The following is a 24,448-nucleotide window of genomic DNA, read 5'->3' as shown; positions in this document are numbered from 1 at the left end:
GAGCGCGGAACTCTGCCTTCAAGTCTGGCGACAAGGAGACACTGAGGACAGCGAGAGACAACTTGAACCGTGCCATCAGGATAGCGAAGCGAGACCGCAGTCGAAAATTTCAGGATCGTTTCCCACGACGTCAAAACATCAGGAGTATGTGGCAAGGCATACGGGCGATTACAGACTACAACTCACCTCCCCCCCCCCGGTGGGTGTAGTTGATGCTGACTTTCTAAATGGTCTAAATAACTTCTTTGGGAGTTCGAGGCACTAAACGGCACTCCAGCAGTTAAAACTGTCCCCCATCAGGAAGAGGAGGTACTCTGCCTTGACTCCGCCGATGTGTTGAAGACCCTGAGGAGAGTCAACCCCTGTAAGGCCCCTGGCCCCGACAACATTCCTGGGCGTGTGTTCAGGGAAAGTGCAAGTCATCTGGCTGGGGTCATCACAGACATTTTTAATACCTCGCTGGGCCAAGCCACAGTGCCGGCGTGCTTTAAGACTGCCTCATCATTCGGTGCCGAGAAACCTCAAATCACCTCATTTAATGATTACCGGCCTGTTGCACTGACTCCGGTTATGATGAAGTGCTTCGAAGGCTGCTTAAAGGTCACATCGTTTCCAGACTCCCCCCTATTATTTGACCCGTTCCAGTTTGCCGACCGGCAAAAACCGCTCCACTCAGGACGCCATCTCCTCGTTCTTCACCTGAGCCTGGCTCACCTGGAGGAGAAGAACACCCATGTGCGGAGGCTGTTCCTGGACTTCAGCTCAGCGTTTAACACCATCATCCCACAGCATCTGGTAGGAAAATTGGAACACCTGGGCTTCAACACCCCCCTTCGCAACTGGCTGCTAGACTTCCTCACCAACAGACCTCAGGTCAGTCCGGGTCGGACAGAACACCTCTGATGTCATCACCCTCAGCACAGGCTCCCTTCAGGGCTGCGTCCTGAGCCCCCTGCTGTGCACCCTGATGACACACGACTGCGTCCTCAGGTTCACCACCAATCACATCGTGAAGTCAGCAGACGACACAACCGGTGGTGGGGCTCATCAGAGACAACAACGACCTGGACTACAGAGAGGAGGTGGAGCAGCTGGTGGGCTGGTGCAGAGAAAACAGCCTGATCCTGAATGAGGAGAAGATGAAGGAGATCATCGTCGACTTCAGGAAAAAACAGCCTCACCACGCTCCACTGATCATCAACAGCTCAGCTGTGGAGGTGGGGTCAGCACCACCAAATTCCTGGGGGTCCACATCACAGAAGACCTCACCTGGACTATGAACAACTACGGCACTGGTCAAGAGGGCACAGAAGCGCTTGTACCTTCCTGCGGAGGATGAGGAGAGCCCACTGCCCCCCACCCATCATGAGGACGTTCTACAGGAGCACCATAGAGAGCATTCTGACAAGCTGTCTCTCTGTGTGGTGTGGAGGCTGCACCGCCTCCGATTGGAAGAACGTGAGGAGAGTGGTGAGGACAGCAGAGAGGATCATAGGGGCTCCTCTTCCCTCCATTCAGGACATTTCATCTCAGCGCTGCATGTCCCGTGCCCGTAACATCATCAATGACCCATCACACCCCCACCATGGACTGTTCTCCCTGCTGCCCTCTTGGAAGAGGTTTGCAGCATCCGCTGCAGGTCCACCAGGTTCTGCAACAGCTTTTTCCCTGCTGTCATCAGACTGTTGAACACTAGAACTGTTGAGCTCTAAACTGAACTCTGCATCACACATTCACTAGAACTGTACTTTATGACACTCACGGACCTCTATCTTGCACTATCTCGCACTACCAACTTTACTGAACTTGTATAGAACCCTTTAAATAGAAGTTTAATACATGGTTTAGCATTCCTCTGCACACTCTTGAATACTGTTTTGCCTACTTGCACTATTGCATTAATTATCACTGCTGCACTTTATACTTATTTTTAATATATATAATATATATATATATATAGTATACTATGTATATATATATTTTTCATAGGATATGTTACTTCTATTCAACTGCAATATCACTACTTTGTTGTAAGACGTATGCAACGGAATTTCGTTTTGTATGCACCATGTGCAGACAAGATGACAATAAAGTTTGTCTAAGTCTAAGTCATGTCAGGTCAGCTGTCTGGAGAGAGAGAGAAGTCAGGACCTGCGGGCGAGCACCACCGTGCCACCGCCGCCATGACGGAACTCAAAAGCAAACTCCATGAGGAGAAGCAGAAAGAGTTAGCCATTACCAGGGAGACATTACTGCGGCAGCATGAAATGGAGCTGATGAGAGTGATCAAAATCAAAGATGGAGAGATCCAGCGACTGAATGCCTTGGTCCTCAGCCTGAGGGACGGGCTCCATGGACAAGGTGATCCGCTCTAATCCGTGTCTGACTATCCGCACGCCACGTCGGGCTTCGATGCGGCCGCTACCGTATTGTGTAGCTTGTCCCCAGTAAGCGTCGCGGCGCTCCGTTGCGGTCTCAACGGCCCGGTGTGGCGCAATGTCTGCTCAGGTGAGGAGGGGGGGCGCTTTGCTGGCGGAGGTGGAGGAGACGCGGCGGTGTCGGGAGACCGAGCGGTGTCGCCTCCACCAGGAGCGCGGAGGAAGCCCTGGCAGCGGCCCAGCAGGCCTGGCAGTCCCGAGCGGCCGAGCTCCGATCGGCTCATAACCAGCATCGGGAGGAGCTGAGCCGAACCAAGAGAGACTGCGAGAGGGAGATCCGCCGACTGGTAGGACTGATCAGATGCGCGGTGCGTGGCTATGTTCCCAATTTCGTTGTATACCTGCAGTGCAATGACACCTAAGGCATTCTATTCTATTCTATTTCACAAGAAGAAAATGTCCGGTTGCTCGCTTCGCTTTTGTCACAGCAAAGGTGTTCTAGTCGATTCAAGAAAAAAATTGGCCGGTTGCTCTCTTTGTTTTTGTCACAATTCTGGCAAATGAGTTTGCCCGCCTGCCTGAGCGCTCCCCGTTTGTACATCCAGACGGATGAGATCAAGCTGAAAGACAGAGCGGTTAGTGTTTTGGATGAAGCCCTGGGGCCGGCCACGTCCACCGCCTTCAGCTGCAGACTCAGGCTGCCGAGCAGCAGATCGCTGCCCTGAGGGATTCCCAAAGGGCGGGCCTAAACTACCCTGGACGTGGGGTCAACGCCGCTACTAGCAATCCTCTTCATTGCGTAAGCCACCTCATCACACACTTGCAGTACGCATGACTTAGTTCGTTGCTGGAGGAAGGTAGCACAAAAACTGTTTTGAACTTTGAACGAGTGCTTGTGTGTGTGTGTTGCGGGGCGTTTTCAGTCTCAGGAGGATCGGGACACGCGACGGTTTCATCTGAAAATCGCTGAGCTCAGCGCAGTCATCAGGAAACTGGAGGATCGAAACGCCCTGCTTTCTGAAGAGCGCAATGAACTGGTAATTTATTGACGGCACGCTTGAAGGTTTGCGCTACGTTTGATGCGCGCCATCCAGCGAGGCACCCATTGCGCTTGCTTATTAGTTGAGCGGCGCGGCGAGTCGGTTGCCTGGTAGATGTCTTTTATTGGGAGCCAAAGCCACGATTCCGTTCAAACCGATGCAAAAGGAATGGATACGTTCTGGCCCGCGTGTTGTGCGTCTTTCACATCCCGCACTTCATGCTTGCAGCTAAAGCGACTGAGAGAAACAGAAAGCCAGTTTCTGCCACTCCTGTACAAAAACAAACGCCTGAGCAGGAAGAATGAAGAACTCTCGCTGGTGCTGTGTCGCCTTGAAAACAAAGTGCGCTTTGTCACCCAGGAGAACGAGGAGATGGCAAGCTTGGTAAGTCGACGCGGACAACGGCGGCGTGCCAACAGAGTCCACTGCATTTGTGTTCCACAGAGAAGGCCTAGTTCGCTCAATGACCTGGACCGCGGTTGCGGCCAGCAGGACGGTGAAATGGAGTTCCTTCAAGTTGTGGAGCAGCGGCACATCATCGACGACTTGTCCAAGGTCTTCAGGCAGGCGACTCGGTGCACGTACGGCAGCGCCGCGCTCGCTCGCTGTCGCCAGGAAACCTTTTCCGTCCAAAGCTTGGCCGGCGGCCGCCATCCAAAAAATTGGCCCCTTAAATTCCGACCTTTCAAGCAGGAGCATTGTGCGCACGCGTTTGAACACGCTTTAGACTTGTTTTGCCGTTTTCAGCAGCTCAAAGCTCCCGTTTTGTCAGCGCCTTTGCCACTCGCTGTGCGCTGAAAACGACGGACTTGCCCGGCTGCTCAGCCCGTCAACCATGAGCCGCGAGCGCGACGTCATTGTCCGTAGGCAGCTAGTGGCAAAATGCACCCTGTTAGAGTTGCGCTCGCTCCAACTTATTTTGCAAGAACCACACGGGAGACAAGTAAGTTCTTTTGGACACCTGCAGGTGGAGAGTCCATCCGTTGTACGAATGAAGTCTGACTCTCGGCTCCTGCACGAGCATTTTAATTAAGAGAAACAGGGTGGGTGTAAGAGTGGATTGAATAGAGGAAGCCCTTGACCTCTAGTCAAAACATAGCAAGGGGTGTTTTACGACTTTGTGTAGGAAGGGATAAGCGATAGGGATAAATAAGGGATAAATAATATTATTTATTACAGGTCGCAGTCAAAGTCAAAGCAACACAATGATACGATAAAGATAATCTGGAAAACCCTGACACACCCTGTAGTTGTCACTTTTGGAAAAGACGAGCGTCCCTCCAATCATCGCCGGTGACGTGTTTTTCAGGCTCTGGAGACAGGAGCTCATGTCAGAAATGTCATTGTGAGTCGCGTTTGTTTCTGCGCCGGAGCCGTTCGTTCCCTTTGCATCCAAAGAATCTCAAAGGCGGATTATTTGTGTCGACAGGAGAGAGATTTGCTGCTACGATACCGACGTCGAGAATCTCTGAGGAGGAACAAAGCGTGAGGTCCTGCAAGGTGAGTCTGTTTGTTTGCGGCTGCTTGGTGTTGCGCAAGATGAAATGGCCTTTTTCTCGCTATCGTTCCTCTCGTCGATTCATCGTGAGGTGTCGCTTCAGTTTGTTCAGAGAGATGTTTGCTTCCGCGCCCGCAGGTCATCGAAACATTTTACGGCTACGACGAAGACGTGTTGGTGGACTCGGACGGATCGTCCTTGTCTTTTCACACCGACAGAACCCCCGACACGGAACCCGAAGAGGTAGCCCGCCATTTCTGCCAGCGTATTGGCACCAAACATTCCTCTTCAGCCTGGAATCGGACTCGTCTTTGCGTCGCGGGTGCTTTGTCGCCGGTCTGACTGATTCTGGTACTAGTGCTGTGTTGCATTGGTGTGTGCATGAAGAGGCGGAGCTTCGCTACCGCCAGCTGACGCAAGAATATCAAGCGCTGCAACGAGCCTACGCTCTGCTAGCCCAGACCAGCGAAAGGGGACTACGACGCCGAGAAGGAGATCAAGGTGGCGCCCCTTCCCGCAACCCCCGGCCGGGTCGCAGCCTCCCCGTTCTCACCCAGCCTCGGGTGTTCTCTGGTCTGAAAGGAGGAGGAGGAGCCTCCCTCCTCCTCCTTTCAGACCAGAGAAAAGCTGATGGTAGAAATGGGTCACTATCAAAGCAGAGTAGCAGATCTGGAGTCAGCGCTGAAGCAACAAGGACAGGTAAGCTCATCAATGAGCACACCTTTTTCTCAGACAAAATAGCTACATTCTTCAGTCACTCATCCGTCTGGCATTACTGGACCAACCCCCCCCCCCCCCCCCCCCCCCGAACGTGGCTGGGAAAATGCGGAGAAAAGCAAATGTCATTTTCCAGTCAACCAAAGAATTTGTGGATGAAAATGACACAACATTCCAAAGCTGTCCACGCGTTTGTCTCTTCTAGAATGTCAAGTGGGTGGAGGAGAAGCAGCTGCTGCGTCAGAGCAATCAGCAGTTGGCCGAAAAGGTGACGGAAAGAAAGGCGCTGGGCGGAGTCGCTTGGCGTCACACCTGTCGGGAAGCCCCGCAGATGAGGTCTGACTGTCTTTTCAGGTCAGGCGGATGGAGGCGGAAGAAGCGCGTCTGAAAGAGCACATCCAGGATATCCGAGACCAAAACGAACTGCTTGAGTTCCGCATCCTGGAGCTGGAGGTGGGAAGACTCGCACAAGCGTGTTGAGGCCAGAGATGTGACGGACGGACGGACGGACGGACGGATGCATGCCTCTGCCTTTCAGGAGAGGGAGTGGCGCTCCCCCGTCTTGAAGTTTCTGCAAGTCCGTTTCCCAGACGGCCTCAGCCCTTTGCAGATCTACTGCGAGGCCGAGGGCGTGAGCGTACGTAAGGCGTCCCTCGCAACCCTAACCTTAACCCGAGGTCCCAGAACACCTTACATTGCTCCTTGCGCCTTTCCCCCGGACATCGTCATCAGTGATCTGATGAAGAAGCTGGACATCCTGGGCTATAACGCCGTAAGTGTATGTCGAACTCCTTATGTTCGCACTCCACGAGACTCGGCGGCTCAAATGTGACTTTTGGAAGGCTTTGCGCTGAAAGAAGCTTGTTGACGCTGTGCCTTTGGGCTCTTGCAGAATCTCACCAACGAGGAGCAGGTGGTCGTGAATCACGCCAGGACCCTTCTCACCCTAGCCGAGAAGGTAACGCGCACGTCCACGCACGCTCTCGCATTCTGCTTATGTGACAGCAGCCTTTCCTCAGTGGTTAGAATACATCAAAGTGACCAAGTCAGCACTTCAACAGAAGATGTTGGACATTGAAAGTGAGAAGGTAGACAGACACGCGACATCAGCCAAGGGGAACTCCGGCAATGTGCCCCAACAATTCTGACCTTGAGCTGTGCTAGGATATGTTCTGCAAGCAGAAGGGCTACCTGGATGAAGAGTTGGACTTCAGGAAGTGTTCCATGGACCAGGCTCATAAGGTAAGCCGCCCTCAAATCTCCCGCCGGACCACTGATGGACGAGGATTGCGGCCCAGAGGATCCTGGAGCTGGAGGCCATGTTGTACGAGGCGCTACCGCAGCGGGACTGCCCCGCCACGGACGGCGAAAAAGCCAGCCACGCTGGCGTGAATGACGTGCTGACGGCGGATCAGAGAGAAGAGCTTAGGAGCGCCGTGGACCAATGGAAGCGAGCCCTGATGTGCGAGTTGAGGGAGCGCGACGCTTGCATCCTCCAAGAGAGAATGGATCTGCTGCACAGCGCGCAACAGGTAAGGGCCCAAAGCCAGCCCGGCACTTACTTGCACGCTTACTGGCTTTTGAATGCCACTTTCCATTTGTCCGTCCTAGAGGAACAAAGAGCTGAAAGAATTCATCGAAGCTCAGAAGAGACAAATCAAACAATTGGAGGAGAAGTTTCTGTTTCTCTTTCTATTCTTCTCCTTGGCCTTCATTCTGTGGCCCTAACACCAGCTGGTGAGTGAGCTCCAGCGGCACCGCACTCGACACCTCCGATACACTGCCAGCCGGTCTCAGACGTTGGCAGACGCTCCGATGCCAACGTATACCCCCCGCCACGGTGACAGAGGCACCGCGTCACACCGGCGCTCATCCAATCAGAAGGCAGGAAAAGCAAATTCACATGCAGGGCACTTTTGAACCAGAAGAGAGCGCCACAAAAAACGGTTGTTGCCCCAAACGCGCACTAAAAAGGGTCAGAATAACAAGAGTCCCACTGGCCAGCCGGGGCCACCCGTCCAGCTGTTTCTTCAGGGGGGAAAAAAATTGGAGTCACCGGTGAGTACATTTTGCATTTAGCTCTGCTTTTCTGCTTCTGTCTTCAAGTGTGTGGCATGCTGCGATCAAAGAGTCAGCCAACCCCAAAGCGGTTGACCTCAACGTCCCACCACCATGCCTACCAGAGCAGGTGACGTGATGCTTTGGACATCCTTCCGTCTCAGATGCCCAAAAGTACTCTTTGCCACATCTGCGGCAATACGGTGTCTTTTCAAAGGTGCAAATAAATCCAGCGTGGGCGGAACACGCACGTCTTCGGTTTTTCCCGCTTTGTTTGTGTGACAGCTGTTGTGAAAATTTTATACAAATAAAGTTGTATAGTACAGGTTTGGCCAAGCCGCAACTCCCGAACCGCATGCGGCTCTTTTATGTTCATATCAACATTTGTGTGTGTGTGTGTGTGTGTGTGGGGGGGGGGGGGGGGGGGTTGTGCGTGTTGGCTTCACTTGAGTTCAATTTGGTATTTTGGTCAAAAGCGCATGTGGTGAAATTCCACAAAGTAGGATGGGCAAACACATTTCTTTAAACTATGAGTGTCAATTGGGCTCTCGAAATGGCAGGGAAAAGATGCACAGCAAAACGAAAATACGTAGATGAACACAGGACGTTTTAATCAGAGTGGGAAAGTTTCTATTTTTTGTTGAACGTGATGGCAAACCATTCTGCCTGATATGTCAGACCTCAGCGCATTTCAAAGATTCAAATCTTCAGCGCCATGCACTTCAGCTCACTCCATGCTAACATTGATCAGGCGTCGAACCCGCATCATCATGCTTAAGAGGTGGCCATGCTAACCAGTGCGCCATTATGTCAACGCATAATAACTAAGTCTACTGGTCAAAACAGCGGTTACTATATGACGTCGCTACGTCGTGGTCACGTGACGCAGACGTCAATGGACGTGGGCAGAGTTAACTTGTTTAAAAGGGAGTAGGCAGAAGAAATATTTAATTTATTTAAATCTATTTTGAGTGCACACCATTATGCCAATGCATAACAACTGTAAATCTACTAAACAAAACAGCGGTTGCTATATGACATCTGCCACGTCGTGGTCACGTGACATACGTGACGTCGATGGGCGTAACTTTCGCCGGAATTCAAATCCGCGGGGAGAGTTAACTTGTTTAAAAGAGAGTGGGCAGAAGAATTATTTAATTTATTTAAATCTATTTGGTGTGTGCGCCATTATGTCAATGCATAACAACTGTAAGTCTACTAAACAAAACAGCGGTTGCTATATGACGTCTGCCACGTCGTGGTCACGTGACGCGGACGTGACGTCGACGCCTACTTTACATCCCACCGATCACAGGACCCCTCGGCTGCATAACCGTGCCCCCTTCCCAACCAATCGGATTTGCTATACGCGAAAACGACGCCAATGGAAAGAGCTTCCGCCCAAATTTAAATCCGTGGGCGTGGCTCGCAGCAGGAAGTAGGAAAATGGCGGCGATGTTGACAAAGACACAGCGGATGGTAACATACGACTAACAAGAGAAATATTTTTATTTTCTGCTTGCAACTGGACCGTCCAGAGCGTACACGGTAAGTACAACTCATCGTTTTTAAAAAGAAGTACTTTTGTTGCCCTGAAAAGCGAGTGAGCATGGCGTTTGTGGGGGACGTCGAATTTCGACGATTCTTTCTGGTCAACGGTTGTAAATGATTGTGTTGATTAAAAAAGAAAACTTGATGTAACTCTACTTTTAACTGCCGTTTCAGATAGATTTGGAATTGCATCACATCCAATTTTGCCTAGAGCGTACACGGTAAGTAACACTCGTTGTGTTTAAGGAGATTTACGTTTGTAATAGCAGAAGTGTAGCCGCGTTGCGTTGTACGTGTGAATGTTGGTCCGGGCGAAATGTTAATGTTTAATTTCATTCCTTTAGGTTCCACGGTGTTTGTTGGCTGCAAGTTTTCCACTGCAAGAAGAGGCTCATATCATTGACCAGGAGCGAGCTACAATGGTGAGTAGCCATAACATTTATGTTAAACACTTCCTATTTCATGTCTAACAGTACTTGATTTAACAAATAACCATAAATAAATACAGTGTGGGCACTGAAGTTAACATATGTGATTATACTGCCTAATCTGTCACCGAGTAGATTGTTGCAAAGTAATATAAGATCCAAAGTTGTAATTCAGAATAGTTTTCAAAAGAAGGCCATTAGAATTATATACAAGTCTGATTACCCTGAACAAGCTATTAATTAAATCACAAATTCTTCAATTCAAAGATTTGGTAGATTATCAGACAAATAATGTCTAACAGTAATTGATTTAACACATCACGATAAGTAGATTGAGTGTGGGCACTCTCAAGTTAACATATGTGATTATACTGCCTAATCTGTTACAGAGTATGTTGTTGCCAAGTAATGTAGAATAGATCCAAAGTAGTAATCCAGAATAGTTTTGAAGAGGCCATTAGAATGATAAACAAATCTGATTACCTTGAACATAATAACAAGCTAAGTGTTTAATATGTCCTATGAAGTCAAAATTGGGCACCATCATGTGGTGAAATTTGGAATTGCATCACATCCAATTTTGCCTGGGAACAAACAGATTACATAAATCTTAGTTTTGAATAAGCCACTCCTTCTCAAACAAGTAAACTCTGCCCATTTTGCGCAGTAGATGTTCTGTTAATATCTAGTATTTATACAAAGTCATAATTTAAATTGCTTTCAACCTTCATTCATCGGTTCAACCAACATTACTCGCTCTTATTACCAACTTGTATTGATTTAACTAAGCGTTTAATACTTCCTATCAGGTCTCAAATCGAGATTTGGCAAAATACAATTTCAGCAAATCCAATTTTGCCAGGGAACAAAAATAGATTAAATAAACTAAATAAGTCCTCTTCCCATTAAATAAATCAGAAAAGTCTGTCTTGTAACCAGTCCTCTTCAAACAAGTAAAGTCTGCCCATTTTGTGCCGTAGATTTTGTGTCTATGCCTAGTATTTAAACAAAATCATAATTTAAACGACTTCTTTCCTTCATTCACTTTGGAAATTTGGAATTGCAGCAAATCGAATTTTGGCAGGGAACAAAAATAGATCAATTAAACTAAATAAGTCTTCTTCCCATTAAATAAATTAAAAAAGTCTGTCTTGTAACCAGTCCTTTTCAAACAAGTAAAGTCTGCCCATTTTGTGCCGTCGATTTTGTGTTAATGCCTAGTATTTATACAAAATCATAATTTAAAGGACTTCATTCCTTCATTCACTTTGGAAATTTGGAATTGCAGCACATCAAATTTTGCCTGGGAAGAAAAGTAGATTAAATAAATTTAATAAGTCTTACTACTTCCCATTAAATAAATTAAATACGTCTTACTTGTTCCCACTCCTTTTCAAAACAGTAGTTTAAAACGAGGGCCCTTCACTCAATCTTTAACCCCAACCCCGCACGTTGTGTTGTATCTGTGAATGTTGGTTGTGGCCAAATGATAGTTTTCTTTCATTCGTTTAGGTTCCAAGAAAACTTGATGTAACTCTACTTTTAACTGCCGTTTCAGATAAGCGGGTATTACGTCGCAGTCATGTGCCGTGGATATGACGTAATTGCCCGAACCTCCGCCAAAATTCAAATCTGTTGGCGCGATGGCCGTGAGCCACTGAGCAGCGACGATTATCAACAGAAATATCTTTATTTTCTGCTTGCAACTGGACCGTCTAGAGCGTACACGGTAAGTAACACTCATTGTGTTTAAGGAGATTTACGTTTGTAATAGCAGAAGTGTAGCCGCGTTGCGTTGTACGTGTGAAAATTGGTCGAGGCGAAATGTTAATGTTTAATTTCATTCCTTTAGGTTCCACGGTGTTTGTTGGCTGCAAGTTTTCCACTGCAAGAAGAGGCTCGTATCATTGACCAGGAGCGAGCTACAATGGTGAGTAGCCATAACATTTATGTTAAACACTTCCTATTTCATGTCTAACAGTACTTGATTTAACAAATAACCATAAATAAATACAGTGTGGGCACTGAAGTTAACATATGTGATTATACTGCCTAATCTGTCACGGAGTAGATTGTTGCAAAGTAATATAAGATCCAAAGTTGTAATTCAGAATAGTTTTCAAAAGAAGGCCATTAGAATTATATACAAGTCTGATTACCCTTAACATAACAACAAGCTATTAATTAAATCACAAATTCTTCAATTCAAAGATTTGGTAGATTATCAGACAAATAATGTCTAACAGTAATTGATTTCACACATCACGATAAGTAGATTGAGTGTGGGCACTCTCAAGTTAACAGATATGATTATACTGCCTAATCTGTTACAGAGTATGTTGTTGCCAAGTAATGTAGAATAGATCCAAAGTAGTAATCCAGAATAGTTTTGAAGAGGCCATTAGAATAATAAACAAATCTGATTACCTTGAACATAATAACAAGCTAAGTGTTTAATATGTCCTATGAAGTCAAAATTGGGCACCATCATGTGGTGAAATTTGGAATTGCATCACATCCAATTTTGCCTGGGAACAAACAGATTAAATAAATCTTAGTTTTGAATAAGCCACTCCTTCTCAAACAAGTAAACTCTGCCCATTTCGCGCAGTAGATGTTCTGTTAATATCTAGTATTTATACAAAGTCATAATTTAAATTGCTTTCAACCTTCATTCATCGGTTCAACCAACATTACTCGCTCTTATTACCAACTTGTATTGATTTAACTAAGCGTTTAATACTTCCTATCAGGTCTCAAGGCAAGATTTGGCAAAATACAATTTCAGCAAATCCAATTTTGCCAGGGAACAAAAATAGATTAAATAAACTAAATAAGTCTTCTTCCCATTAAATAAATCAGAAAAGTCTGTCTTGTAACCAGTCTTCTTCAAACAAGTAAAGTCTGCCCATTTTGTGCCGTAGATTTTGTGTCTATGCCTAGTATTTAAACAAAATCATAATTTAAACGACTTCTTTCCTTCATTCACTTTGGAAATTTGGAATTGCAGCAAATCGAATTTTGCCAGGGAACAAAAATAGATCAATTAAACTAAATAAGTCTTCTTCCCATTAAATAAATTAAAAAAGTCTGTCTTGTAACCAGTCCTTTTCAAACAAGTAAAGTCTGCCCATTTTGTGCCGTCGATTTTGTGTTAATGCCTAGTATTTATACAAAATCATAATTTAAAGGACTTCATTCCTTCATTCACTTTGGAAATTTGGAATTGCAGCACATCAAATTTTGCCTGGGAAGAAAAGTAGATTAAATAAATTTAATAAGTCTTACTACTTCCCATTAAATAAATTAAATACGTCTTACTTGTTCCCACTCCTTTACAAAAAAGTAGTTTAAAACGAGGTCCCTTCACTCAACCTTTAACCCTATTTATTCACCTTCTAGGCTAAGTGTTAAAGGCTAAGTGTTAAAGGCTAAGTGTTAAAGGCTAAGTGTTAGAGGCTAAGTGCCAGAGGCTAGGCGCCAGAGGCGAGTTTTTGTGGGCTGAAGTTTTAGTGGGGTTAGTGTGAATACAATCCAAAAGAATACAACAGAATACAATACAATAGAATATAATACATAGATTAAATTCAATAGCTCTTACTACTTCCCATTAAATAAATTAAATACGTCTTACTTGTTCCCAATCCTTTTCAAAAAAGTAGTTTAAAACGAGGGCCCTTCACTCAACCTTTAACCTCAACCCCGCACGTCACATTGTGTTGTATCTGTGAATGTTGGTTGTGGCCAAATGATAGTTTTCTTTCATTCGTTTAGGTTCCACGGTGTTTGTTGGCTATGTTTTCCACTGTCAGAAGGATGAAAATACAAAGTACAACGCTTGGACGTGGGCGAAGACGTCACCGGTGAGTCCTTCCTTCCTATTTATTTACCTTCTAGATGCTAGAGGCTAAGTGTTAGAGGCTAAGTGTTAGAGGCTAAGTGTTAAACACAATACGAACAACACAACGATACTGCACTGAACAACACGATACCGCACTGAGAAACACGATACCGCACTGAACAACACGATACCGCACTGAACAACACCATGCCGCACTGAACACCATGCCACACTGAACAACACCATCCCGCACTGAACAACACCATGCCGCACTAAACAACACCATGCCGCACTGAACAACACCATGCCTCACTGAACGACACCATGCCGCACTGAAAGACACCATGCCGCACTGAACGACACCATGCCGCACTGAAAGACACCATCCCGCACTGAACACCATGCCGCACTGAACAACACCATCCTGCACTGAACAACACCATCCCGCACTGAACAACACCATGCCGCACTGAACAACATTATGCCGCACTGAACATTATGCCGCACTGAACAACACCATGCCGCACTGAAAAACACCATGCCGCACTGAACAACATTATGCCGCACTGAACAACACCATGCCGCACTGAACAACACCATGCCGCACTGAACAACACCATGCCGCACTGAACAACATTATGCCGCACTGAACAACACCATGCCGCACTGAACAACACCATCCTGCACTGAACAACACCATTCCGCATTGAACACCATGCCGCACTGAACAACACCATCCCGCACTGAACAACACCATCCCGCACTGAACAACACCATGCCGCACTGAACAACATTATGCCGCACTGAACAACATTATGCCGCACTGAACAACACCATGCCGCACTGAACAACACCATGCCGCACTGAACAACACCATGCCGCACTGAACAACATTATAACGCACTGAACAACACCATCCCGCACTGAACAACACCATGCCGCACTAAACATTATGCCGCACTGAACAACATTATGCCGAAATGAACAACACCATGCCGCACTGAACAACACCATGCCGCACTGAACAACACCATCCTGCACTGAACAACACCATCCCGCACTGAACAACACCATGCCGCACTGAACAACACCATGCCGCACTGAACAACACCATGCCGCAATGAACAACACCATCCCGCACTGAACAACATTATGCCGCACTGAACAACATTATGCCGCACTGAACAACATTATGCCGCACTGAACAACATTATGCCGCACTGAACAACACCATGCCGCACTGAACAACACCATGCCGCACTGAACAACACCATGCCGCACTGAACAACACCATGCCGCACTGAACAACACGATCCCGCATTGAACAACACCATGCCGCACTGAACAACACCATCCTGCACTGAACAACACCATCCCGCACTGAACAACACCATGCCGCACTGAACAACATTATGGCGCACTGAACAACATTATGCCGCACTGAACAACACCATGCCGCACTGAACAACACCATGCCGCACTGAACAACACCATGCCGCAATGAACAACACCATCCCGCACTGAACAACACCATGCCGCACTGAGCAACACCATGCCGCACTGAACAACACCATCCCGCACTGAACAACACCATGCCGCACTGAACAACACCATTCCGCACTGAACAACACCATGCCACACTGAACAACATTACGCTGCACTGAACAACACCATGCCGCACTGAACAACACCATGCCGCACTGAACAACACCATGCCGCATTGAACAACACCATGCCGCATTGAACAACACCATGCCGCACTGAACAACACCATCCTGCACTGAACAACACCATGCCGCATTGAACAACACCATGCCGCACTGAACAGCACCATCCTGCACTGAACAACACCATCCCGCACTGAACAACACCATCCCGCATTGAACAACACCATCCTGCACTGAACAACACCATGCCGCACTGAACAACACCATGCCGCACTGAACACCATTCCGCACTGAACAACACCATGCCGCACTGAACAACACCATCCTGCACTGAACAACACCATCCCGCACTGAACAACACCATGCCGCATTGAACAACACCATCCTGCACTGAACAACACCATCCTGCACTGAACAACACCATGCCGCACTGAACAACACCATGCCGCACTGAACAACACCATGCCGCACTGAACAACACCATGCCGCACTGAACAACATTATGCCGCACTGAACAACATTATGTCGCACTGAACAACACCATGCCGCACTGAACAACACCATGCCGCACTGAACAACATTATGCCGCACTGAAAAACACCATGCCGCACTGAACAACACCATCCCGCACTGAACAACACCATGCCGCATTGAACAACACCATGCCGCACTGAACAACACCATGCTGCACTGAACAACATTATGCTGCACTGAACAACACGATCCTGCATTGAACAACACCATGCCGCACTGAACAACACCATCCTGCACTGAACAACACCATCCTGCACTGAACAACACCACCCCGCACTGAACAACACGATCCCGCATTGAACAACACCATCCCGCACTGAACAACACCATGCCGCACTGAACAACACCATTCCGCACTGAACAACACCATCCCGCACTGAACAACACCATGCCGCATTGAACAACACCATGCCGCACTGAACAACACCATCCTGCACTGAACAACACCATGCCGCACTGAACAACACCATGCCGCACTGAACAACACCATGCCGCACTGAACAACATTATGCCGCACTGAACAACATTATGCCGCACTAAACAACATTATGTCGCACTGAACAACACCATGCCGCACTGAACAACACCATGCTGAACTGAACAACATTATGCCGCACTGAACAACACGATCCCGCATTGAACAACACCATCCCGCAGTGAACAACACCATGCCGCATTGAACAACACCATGCCGCACTGAACAACACCATGCTGCACTGAACAACATTATGCTGCACTGAACAACACGATCCTGCATTGAACAACACCATGCCGCACTGAACAACACCATCCTGCACTGAACAACACCTTTCCACACTGAACAACACCATGCCGCACTGAACAACATTATGCCGCACTGAACAACACCATGCCGCACTGAACAACACCATGCCGCACTGAACAACACCATGCCGCACTGAACAACACCATGCCGCAATGAACAACACCATCCCGCACTGAACAACACCATGCCGCACTGAACAACACCATGCCGCATTGAACAACACCATGCCGCACTGAACAACACCACCCCGCACTGAACAACACGATCCCGCATTGAACAACACCATCCCAAACTGAACAACACCATGCCGCACTGAACAACACCATTCCGCACTGAACAACACCATGCCGCACTGAACAACACCATGCCGCACTGAACAACACCATGCCGCACTGAACAACACCATGCCGCACTGAACAACATTATGCCGCACTGAACAACACCATGCCGCACTGAACAACACCATCCCGCACTGAACAACACCATGCCGCATTGAACAACACCATGCCGCACTGAACAACACCATCCTGCACTGAACAACACCATCCCGCACTGAACAACACCATGCCGCACTGAACAACATTATGGCGCACTGAACAACATTATGCCGCACTGAACAACACCATGCCGCACTGAACAACACCATGCCGCACTGAACAACACCATGCCGCACTGAACAACATTATGCCGCACTGAACAACATTATGCCGCACTGAACAACACCATGCCGTACTGAACAACACCATGCCGCACTGAACAACACCATGCCGCACTGAACAACACGACGTCGCACTGAACAACACGACGCCGCACAGAACAACACGACGCCGCACAGAATAACACAATACCGCACAGAACAACACAATACCGCACAAACAGTTTTAGATAATATTACGTCGCAGTCATGTGACGCGGACATGACGTCAATAGGCGGAACTCACGGCAAAATTATAATCCGTGGGCGTGGCTTGCAACAGGAAGTAGGAAAGCGGCAGTTCTGGCAAACAAGACACAGCGGTTAGTAACACGATGACTAACAAGGCAAATATTTTTGTTTTCAGCTTGCAACTTGACCGTCTAGAGCGTACAAGGTAATTACAACTGGTTTTTTTTAGCCCTGAAAAGCGAGGGAGTGTGGCGTTTGGGAGGAATGTCGAACTCGGCGTCTGCTTCCAGCCACAGACGCCAAATTTCGACGATTATTTCGACTGGTCAACGGTTGTAAATTATTGCGTTGACTAAAAACTTTATTTAACTCTACTCTTAACTTTGCCGTTTCAGATATGCGGGTATTACACCGCGGAAATGACGTCAATAGGCTGAACTCTCGCCAAAATTCAAATCTGTGGGCGCAATGGCCTTGAGCGAGACACCGGATACAAACACGACGATTATCAACAGAAATATCTTTATTTTCTGCTTGCAAGTGGACCGTCTAGAGCGTACACGGTAAGTACAACTCATTGTGTTTAAAAAGATTTACGTTTGTGTAGTTTGCGTTGCGTTGTATCTGTGAATGTTGGTTGAGGCTAAATGTTAATGTTTAATTTCATTCCTTTAGGTTCCACGGTGTTTGTTGGCTGTATGTTTTCCACTGCAAGAAGAGGCTCGTATCATTGACCAGCAGGAGCTACAATGGTGAGTACCCCTTTCGTCTTCCATTTATGTTAAACACTTCCTATTTCATGTCTAACAGTACTCGATTTAACAAATAACCATAAATAAATACAGTGTGGGCAGTCACGTTAACATATGTGATTATCCTGCCTAATATGTTTATCACAAATATGTCACTAATCACTAATATGTTTATTTGTTTATCACAACACCTTTGGACCTTCAGCAATCGATTATTTACCTTCATCTACATAGAGACAGAACGATGGTGTCTTAAACATCTCATTCATTTCACCAAATAACTTCACGCAGGTGGATAACGGCCGTCTCGGTCACGCTATGTTGCGTGATGCAGTTTTGAAGAACCAAATGCATTTATTCAATGAATAAGTCAAGCTAGTTCTATGTTTATGATGTTGTAAGTTACGGTAGCGATTGAAGTTGAGTTCGAAGCCAGTGGAAAACAGCGCTGCGTTTGTGCTCTCCAGGTACAAATGTTGTGATCTCTGACTGACGACCGGGCGAGACTCGAGTAAGAGATGTCCAAACGAGCTCCGGCAGGGCGGGCCAAGGCGGAGCGAACGGACGCCCTTCAGGCCGCCAATGACGAGCTGAGAACCAAACTGATGGACGTCCAGTTAGAACTTCAGCAGGAGAAGAACAAGGTGAAAACCTCAACAGACAGACACTGCCTGCCTCCCTGCCTGCCTCCCTGCCTGCCTCCCTGCCTGCCTCCCTCCCTCCCAGTTTTCCCGATGTAGATTAGACATGCGTGTGCCATGACTGTGTCAGCCTACATCAACAAATGCACCGAGGACGTCAGCACCACTAAGAATATCATCACCCGGGGCAACCAACGACCCTGGATGACTGAGGAGGTACGTCAAACGCTACGAGCGCGGAACTCTGCCTTCAAGTCTGGCGACAAGGAGACACTGAGGACAGCGAGAGACAACTTGAACCGTGCCATCAGGATAGCGAAGCGAGACCGCAGTCGAAAATTTCAGGATCGTTTCCACGACGTCAAAAACATCAGGAGTATGTGGCAAGGCATACGGGCGATTACAGACTACAACTCACCCTCCCCCCCCCCGGTGGGTGTAGTTGATGCTGACTTTCTAAATGGTCTAAATAACTTCTTTGGGAGGTTCGAGGCACTAAACGGCACTCCAGCAGTTAAAACTGTCCCCCATCAGGAAGAGGAGGTACTCTGCCTTGACTCCGCCGATGTGTTGAAGACCCTGAGGAGAGTCAACCCCTGTAAGGCCCCTGGCCCCGACAACATTCCTGGGCGTGTGTTCAGGGAATGTGCAAGTCATCTGGCTGGGGTCATCACAGACATTTTTAATACCTCGCTGGGCCAAGCCACAGTGCCGGCGTGCTTTAAGACTGCCTCCATCATTCCGGTGCCGAAGAAACCTCAAATCACCTCATTTAATGATTACCGGCCTGTTGCACTGACTCCGGTTATGATGAAGTGCTTCGAAAGGCTGCTTAAAGGTCACATCGTTTCCAGACTCCCCCTATTATTTGACCCGTTCCAGTTTGCCGACCGGCAAAACCGCTCCACTCAGGACGCCATCTCCTCCGTTCTTCACCTGAGCCTGGCTCACCTGGAGGAGAAGAACACCCATGTGCGGAGGCTGTTCCTGGACTTCAGCTCAGCGTTTAACACCATCATCCCACAGCATCTGGTAGGAAAATTGGAACACCTGGGCTTCAACACCCCCCTTCGCAACTGGCTGCTAGACTTCCTCACCAACAGACCTCAGTCAGTCCGGGTCGGACAGAACACCTCTGATGTCATCACCCTCAGCACAGGCTCCCTTCAGGGCTGCGTCCTGAGCCCCCTGCTGTGCACCCTGATGACACACGACTGCGTCCTCAGGTTCACCACCAATCACATCGTGAAGTCAGCAGACGACACAACGGTGGTGGGGCTCATCAGAGACAACAACGACCTGGACTACAGAGAGGAGGTGGAGCAGCTGGTGGGCTGGTGCAGAGAAAACAGCCTGATCCTGAATGAGGAGAAGATGAAGGAGATCATCGTCGACTTCAGGAAAAAACAGCCTCACCACGCTCCACTGATCATCAACAGCTCAGCTGTGGAGGTGGTCAGCACCACCAAATTCCTGGGGGTCCACATCACAGAAGACCTCACCTGGACTATGAACACTACGGCACTGGTCAAGAGGGCACAGAAGCGCTTGTACTTCCTGCGGAGGATGAGGAGAGCCCACCTGCCCCCACCCATCATGAGGACGTTCTACAGGAGCACCATAGAGAGCATTCTGACAAGCTGTCTCTCTGTGTGGTGTGGAGGCTGCACCGCCTCCGATTGGAAGAACGTGAGGAGAGTGGTGAGGACAGCAGAGAGGATCATAGGGGCTCCTCTTCCCTCCATTCAGGACATTTCATCTCAGCGCTGCATGTCCCGTGCCCGTAACATCATCAATGACCCATCACACCCCCACCATGGACTGTTCTCCCTGCTGCCCTCTGGGAAGAGGTTTGCAGCATCCGCTGCAGGTCCACCAGGTTCTGCAACAGCTTTTTCCCTGCTGTCATCAGACTGTTGAACACTAGAACTGTTGAGCTCTAAACTGAACTCTGCATCACACATTCACAGAACTGTACTTTATGACACTACGGACCTCTATCTTGCACTATCTCGCACTACCAACTTTACTGAACTTGTATAAACCCTTTAAATAGAAGTTTAATACATGGTTTAGCATTCCTCTGCACACTCTTGAATACTGTTTTGCCTACTTGCACTATTGCATAATTATCACTGCTGCACTTTATACTTATTTTTAATATATATATATATATATATATATATAGTATATATGTATATATATATATTTTCATAGGATATGTTACTTCTATTCAACTGCAATATCACTACTTTGTTGTAAGACGTATGCAACGGAATTTCGTTTTGTATGCACCATGTGCAGACAAGATGACAATAAAGTTTGTCTAAGTCTAAGTCATGTCAGGTCAGCTGTCTGGAGAGAGAGAGAAGTCAGGACCTGCGGGCGGAGCACCACCGTGCCACCGCCGCCATGACGGAACTCAAAAGCAAACTCCATGAGGAGAAGCAGAAAGAGTTAGCCATTACCAGGGAGACATTACTGCGGCAGCATGAAATGGAGCTGATGAGAGTGATCAAAATCAAAGATGGAGAGATCCAGCGACTGAATGCCTTGGTCCTCAGCCTGAGGGACGGCTCCATGGACAAGGTGATCCGCTCTATCCGTGTCTGACTATCCGCACGCCACGTCGGGCTTCGATGCGGCCGCTACCGTATTGTGTAGCTTGTCCCCAGTAAGCGTCGCGGCGCTCCGTTGCGGTCTCAACGGCCCGGTGTGGCGCAATGTCTGCTCAGGTGAGGAGGGGGGGCGCTTTGCTGGCGGAGGTGGAGGAGACGCGGCGGTGTCGGGAGACCGAGCGGTGTCGCCTCCACCAGGAGCGCGGAGGAAGCCCTGGCAGCGGCCCAGCAGGCCTGGCAGTCCCGAGCGGCCGAGCTCCGATCGGCTCATCACCAGCATCGGGAGGAGCTGAGCCGAACCAAGAGAGACTGCGAGAGGGAGATCCGCCGACTGGTAGGACTGATCAGATGCGCGGTGCGTGGCTATGTTCCCAATTTCGTTGTATACCTGCAGTGCAATGACACCTAAGGCATTCTATTCTATTCTATTTCACAAGAAGAAAATGTCCGGTTGCTCGCTTCGCTTTTGTCACAGCAAAGGTGTTCTAGTCGATTCAAGAAAAAAATTGGCCGGTTGCTCTCTTTGTTTTTGTCACAATTCTGGCAAATGAGTTTGCCCGCCTGCCTGAGCGCTCCCCGTTTGTACATCCAGACGGATGAGATCAAGCTGAAAGACAGAGCGGTTAGTGTTTTGGATGAAGCCCTGGGGCCGGCCACGTCCACCGCCTTCAGCTGCAGACTCAGGCTGCCGAGCAGCAGATCGCTGCCCTGAGGGATTCCCAAAGGACGGGCCTAAACTACCCTGGACGTGGGGTCAACGCCGCTACTAGCAATCCTCTTCATTGCGTAAGCCACCTCATCACACACTTGCAGTACGCATGACTTAGTTCGTTGCTGGAGGAAGGTAGCACAAAAACTGTTTTGAACTTTGAACGAGTGCTTGTGTGTGTGTGTTGCGGGGCGTTTTCAGTCTCAGGAGGATCGGGACACGCGACGGTTTCATCTGAAAATCGCTGAGCTCAGCGCAGTCATCAGGAAACTGGAGGATCGAAACGCCCTGCTTTCTGAAGAGCGCAATGAACTGGTAATTTATTGACGGCACGCTTGAAGGTTTGCGCTACGTTTGATGCGCGCCATCCAGCGAGGCACCCATTGCGCTTGCTTATTAGTTGAGCGGCGCGGCGAGTCGGTTGCCTGGTAGATGTCTTTTATTGGGAGCCAAAGCCACGATTCCGTTCAAACCGATGCAAAAGGAATGGATACGTTCTGGCCCGCGTGTTGTGCGTCTTTCACATCCCGCACTTCATGCTTGCAGCTAAAGCGACTGAGAGAAACAGAAAGCCAGTTTCTGCCACTCCTGTACAAAAACAAACGCCTGAGCAGGAAGAATGAAGAACTCTCGGTGGTGCTGTGTCGCCTTGAAAACAAAGTGCGCTTTGTCACCCAGGAGAACGAGGAGATGGCAAGCTTGGTAAGTCGACGCGGACAACGGCGGCGTGCCAACAGAGTCCACTGCATTTGTGTTCCACAGAGAAGGCCTAGTTCGCTCAATGACCTGGACCGCGGTTGCGGCCAGCAGGACGGTGAAATGGAGTTCCTTCAAGTTGTGGAGCAGCGGCACATCATCGACGACTTGTCCAAGGTCTTCAGGCAGGCGACTCGGTGCACGTACGGCAGCGCCGCGCTCGCTCGCTGTCGCCAGGAAACCTTTTCCGTCCAAAGCTTGGCCGGCGGCCGCCATCCAAAAAATTGGCCCCTTAAATTCCGACCTTTCAAGCAGGAGCATTGTGCGCACGCGTTTGAACACGCTTTAGACTTGTTTTGCCGTTTTCAGCAGCTCAAAGCTCCCGTTTTGTCAGCGCCTTTGCCACTCGCTGTGCGCTGAAAACGACGGACTTGCCCGGCTGCTCAGCCCGTCAACCATGAGCCGCGAGCGCGACGTCATTGTCCGTAGGCAGCTAGTGGCAAAATGCACCCTGTTAGAGTTGCGCTCGCTCCAACTTATTTTGCAAGAACCACACGGGAGACAAGTAAGTTCTTTTGGACACCTGCAGGTGGAGAGTCCATCCGTTGTACGAATGAAGTCTGACTCTCGGCTCCTGCACGAGCATTTTAATTAAGAGAAACAGGGTGGGTGTAAGAGTGGATTGAATAGAGGAAGCCCTTGACCTCTAGTCAAAACATAGCAAGGGGTGTTTTACGACTTTGTGTAGGAAGGGATAAGCGATAGGGATAAATAAGGGATAAATAATATTATTTATTACAGGTCGCAGTCAAAGTCAAAGCAACACAATGATACGATAAAGATAATCTGGAAAACCCTGACACACCCTGTAGTTGTCACTTTTGGAAAAGACGAGCGTCCCTCCAATCATCGCCGGTGACGTGTTTTTCAGGCTCTGGAGACAGGAGCTCATGTCAGAAATGTCATTGTGAGTCGCGTTTGTTTCTGCGCCGGAGCCGTTCGTTCCCTTTGCATCCAAAGAATCTCAAAGGCGGATTATTTGTGTCGACAGGAGAGAGATTTGCTGCTACGATACCGACGTCGAGAATCTCTGAGGAGGAACAAAGCGTGAGGTCCTGCAAGGTGAGTCTGTTTGTTTGCGGCTGCTTGGTGTTGCGCAAGATGAAATGGCCTTTTTCTCGCTATCGTTCCTCTCGTCGATTCATCGTGAGGTGTCGCTTCAGTTTGTTCAGAGAGATGTTTGCTTCCGCGCCCGCAGGTCATCGAAACATTTTACGGCTACGACGAAGACGTGTTGGTGGACTCGGACGGATCGTCCTTGTCTTTTCACACCGACAGAACCCCCGACACGGAACCCGAAGAGGTAGCCCGCCATTTCTGCCAGCGTATTGGCACCAAACATTCCTCTTCAGCCTGGAATCGGACTCGTCTTTGCGTCGCGGGTGCTTTGTCGCCGGTCTGACTGATTCTGGTACTAGTGCTGTGTTGCATTGGTGTGTGCATGAAGAGGCGGAGCTTCGCTACCGCCAGCTGACGCAAGAATATCAAGCGCTGCAACGAGCCTACGCTCTGCTAGCCCAGACCAGCGAAAGGGGACTACGACGCCGAGAAGGAGATCAAGGTGGCGCCCCTTCCCGCAACCCCCGGCCG

At 48.6% G+C, this 24,448-nt stretch overlaps 1 protein-coding gene across 1 annotated transcript in view; it reads left to right on the top strand.

Annotated features, from left to right (window-relative positions):
• The first annotated feature begins 6,150 nt into the window (after window positions 1-6,150).
• Window positions 6,151-24,448, top strand: part of LOC148377437 (janus kinase and microtubule-interacting protein 3-like) — a 35,896-nt gene continuing 17,598 nt past the window's right edge. The window contains exons 1-14 of the mRNA XM_088368238.1: window positions 6,151-6,405; window positions 6,526-6,591; window positions 6,653-6,721; window positions 6,798-6,875; window positions 6,932-7,165; window positions 7,245-7,370; window positions 7,740-7,821; window positions 9,417-9,463; window positions 9,587-9,664; window positions 11,229-11,399; window positions 11,523-11,600; window positions 13,445-13,533; window positions 17,558-17,587; window positions 17,778-17,945. Of these exons, the coding sequence (XP_088224364.1) occupies window positions 6,151-6,405; window positions 6,526-6,591; window positions 6,653-6,721; window positions 6,798-6,875; window positions 6,932-7,165; window positions 7,245-7,361 (819 nt within the window). The 3' untranslated portion in view covers window positions 7,362-7,370; window positions 7,740-7,821; window positions 9,417-9,463; ... (4 more) ...; window positions 17,558-17,587; window positions 17,778-17,945. The remainder of the gene's footprint in view (window positions 6,406-6,525; window positions 6,592-6,652; window positions 6,722-6,797; window positions 6,876-6,931; window positions 7,166-7,244; window positions 7,371-7,739; window positions 7,822-9,416; window positions 9,464-9,586; window positions 9,665-11,228; window positions 11,400-11,522; window positions 11,601-13,444; window positions 13,534-17,557; window positions 17,588-17,777; window positions 17,946-24,448) is intronic.

This window comes from Syngnathus floridae, unplaced genomic scaffold (genome assembly GCF_059516105.1).
Source record: "Syngnathus floridae isolate MCC-2025c unplaced genomic scaffold, RoL_Sflo_1.0 HiC_scaffold_164, whole genome shotgun sequence".
In the NCBI taxonomy this organism is placed as follows: Eukaryota; Metazoa; Chordata; class Actinopteri; order Syngnathiformes; family Syngnathidae; genus Syngnathus; species Syngnathus floridae.
The sequence above is the reverse complement of the archived record's forward strand: the minus strand, read 5'-3'. Positions and strand labels throughout refer to the sequence as shown.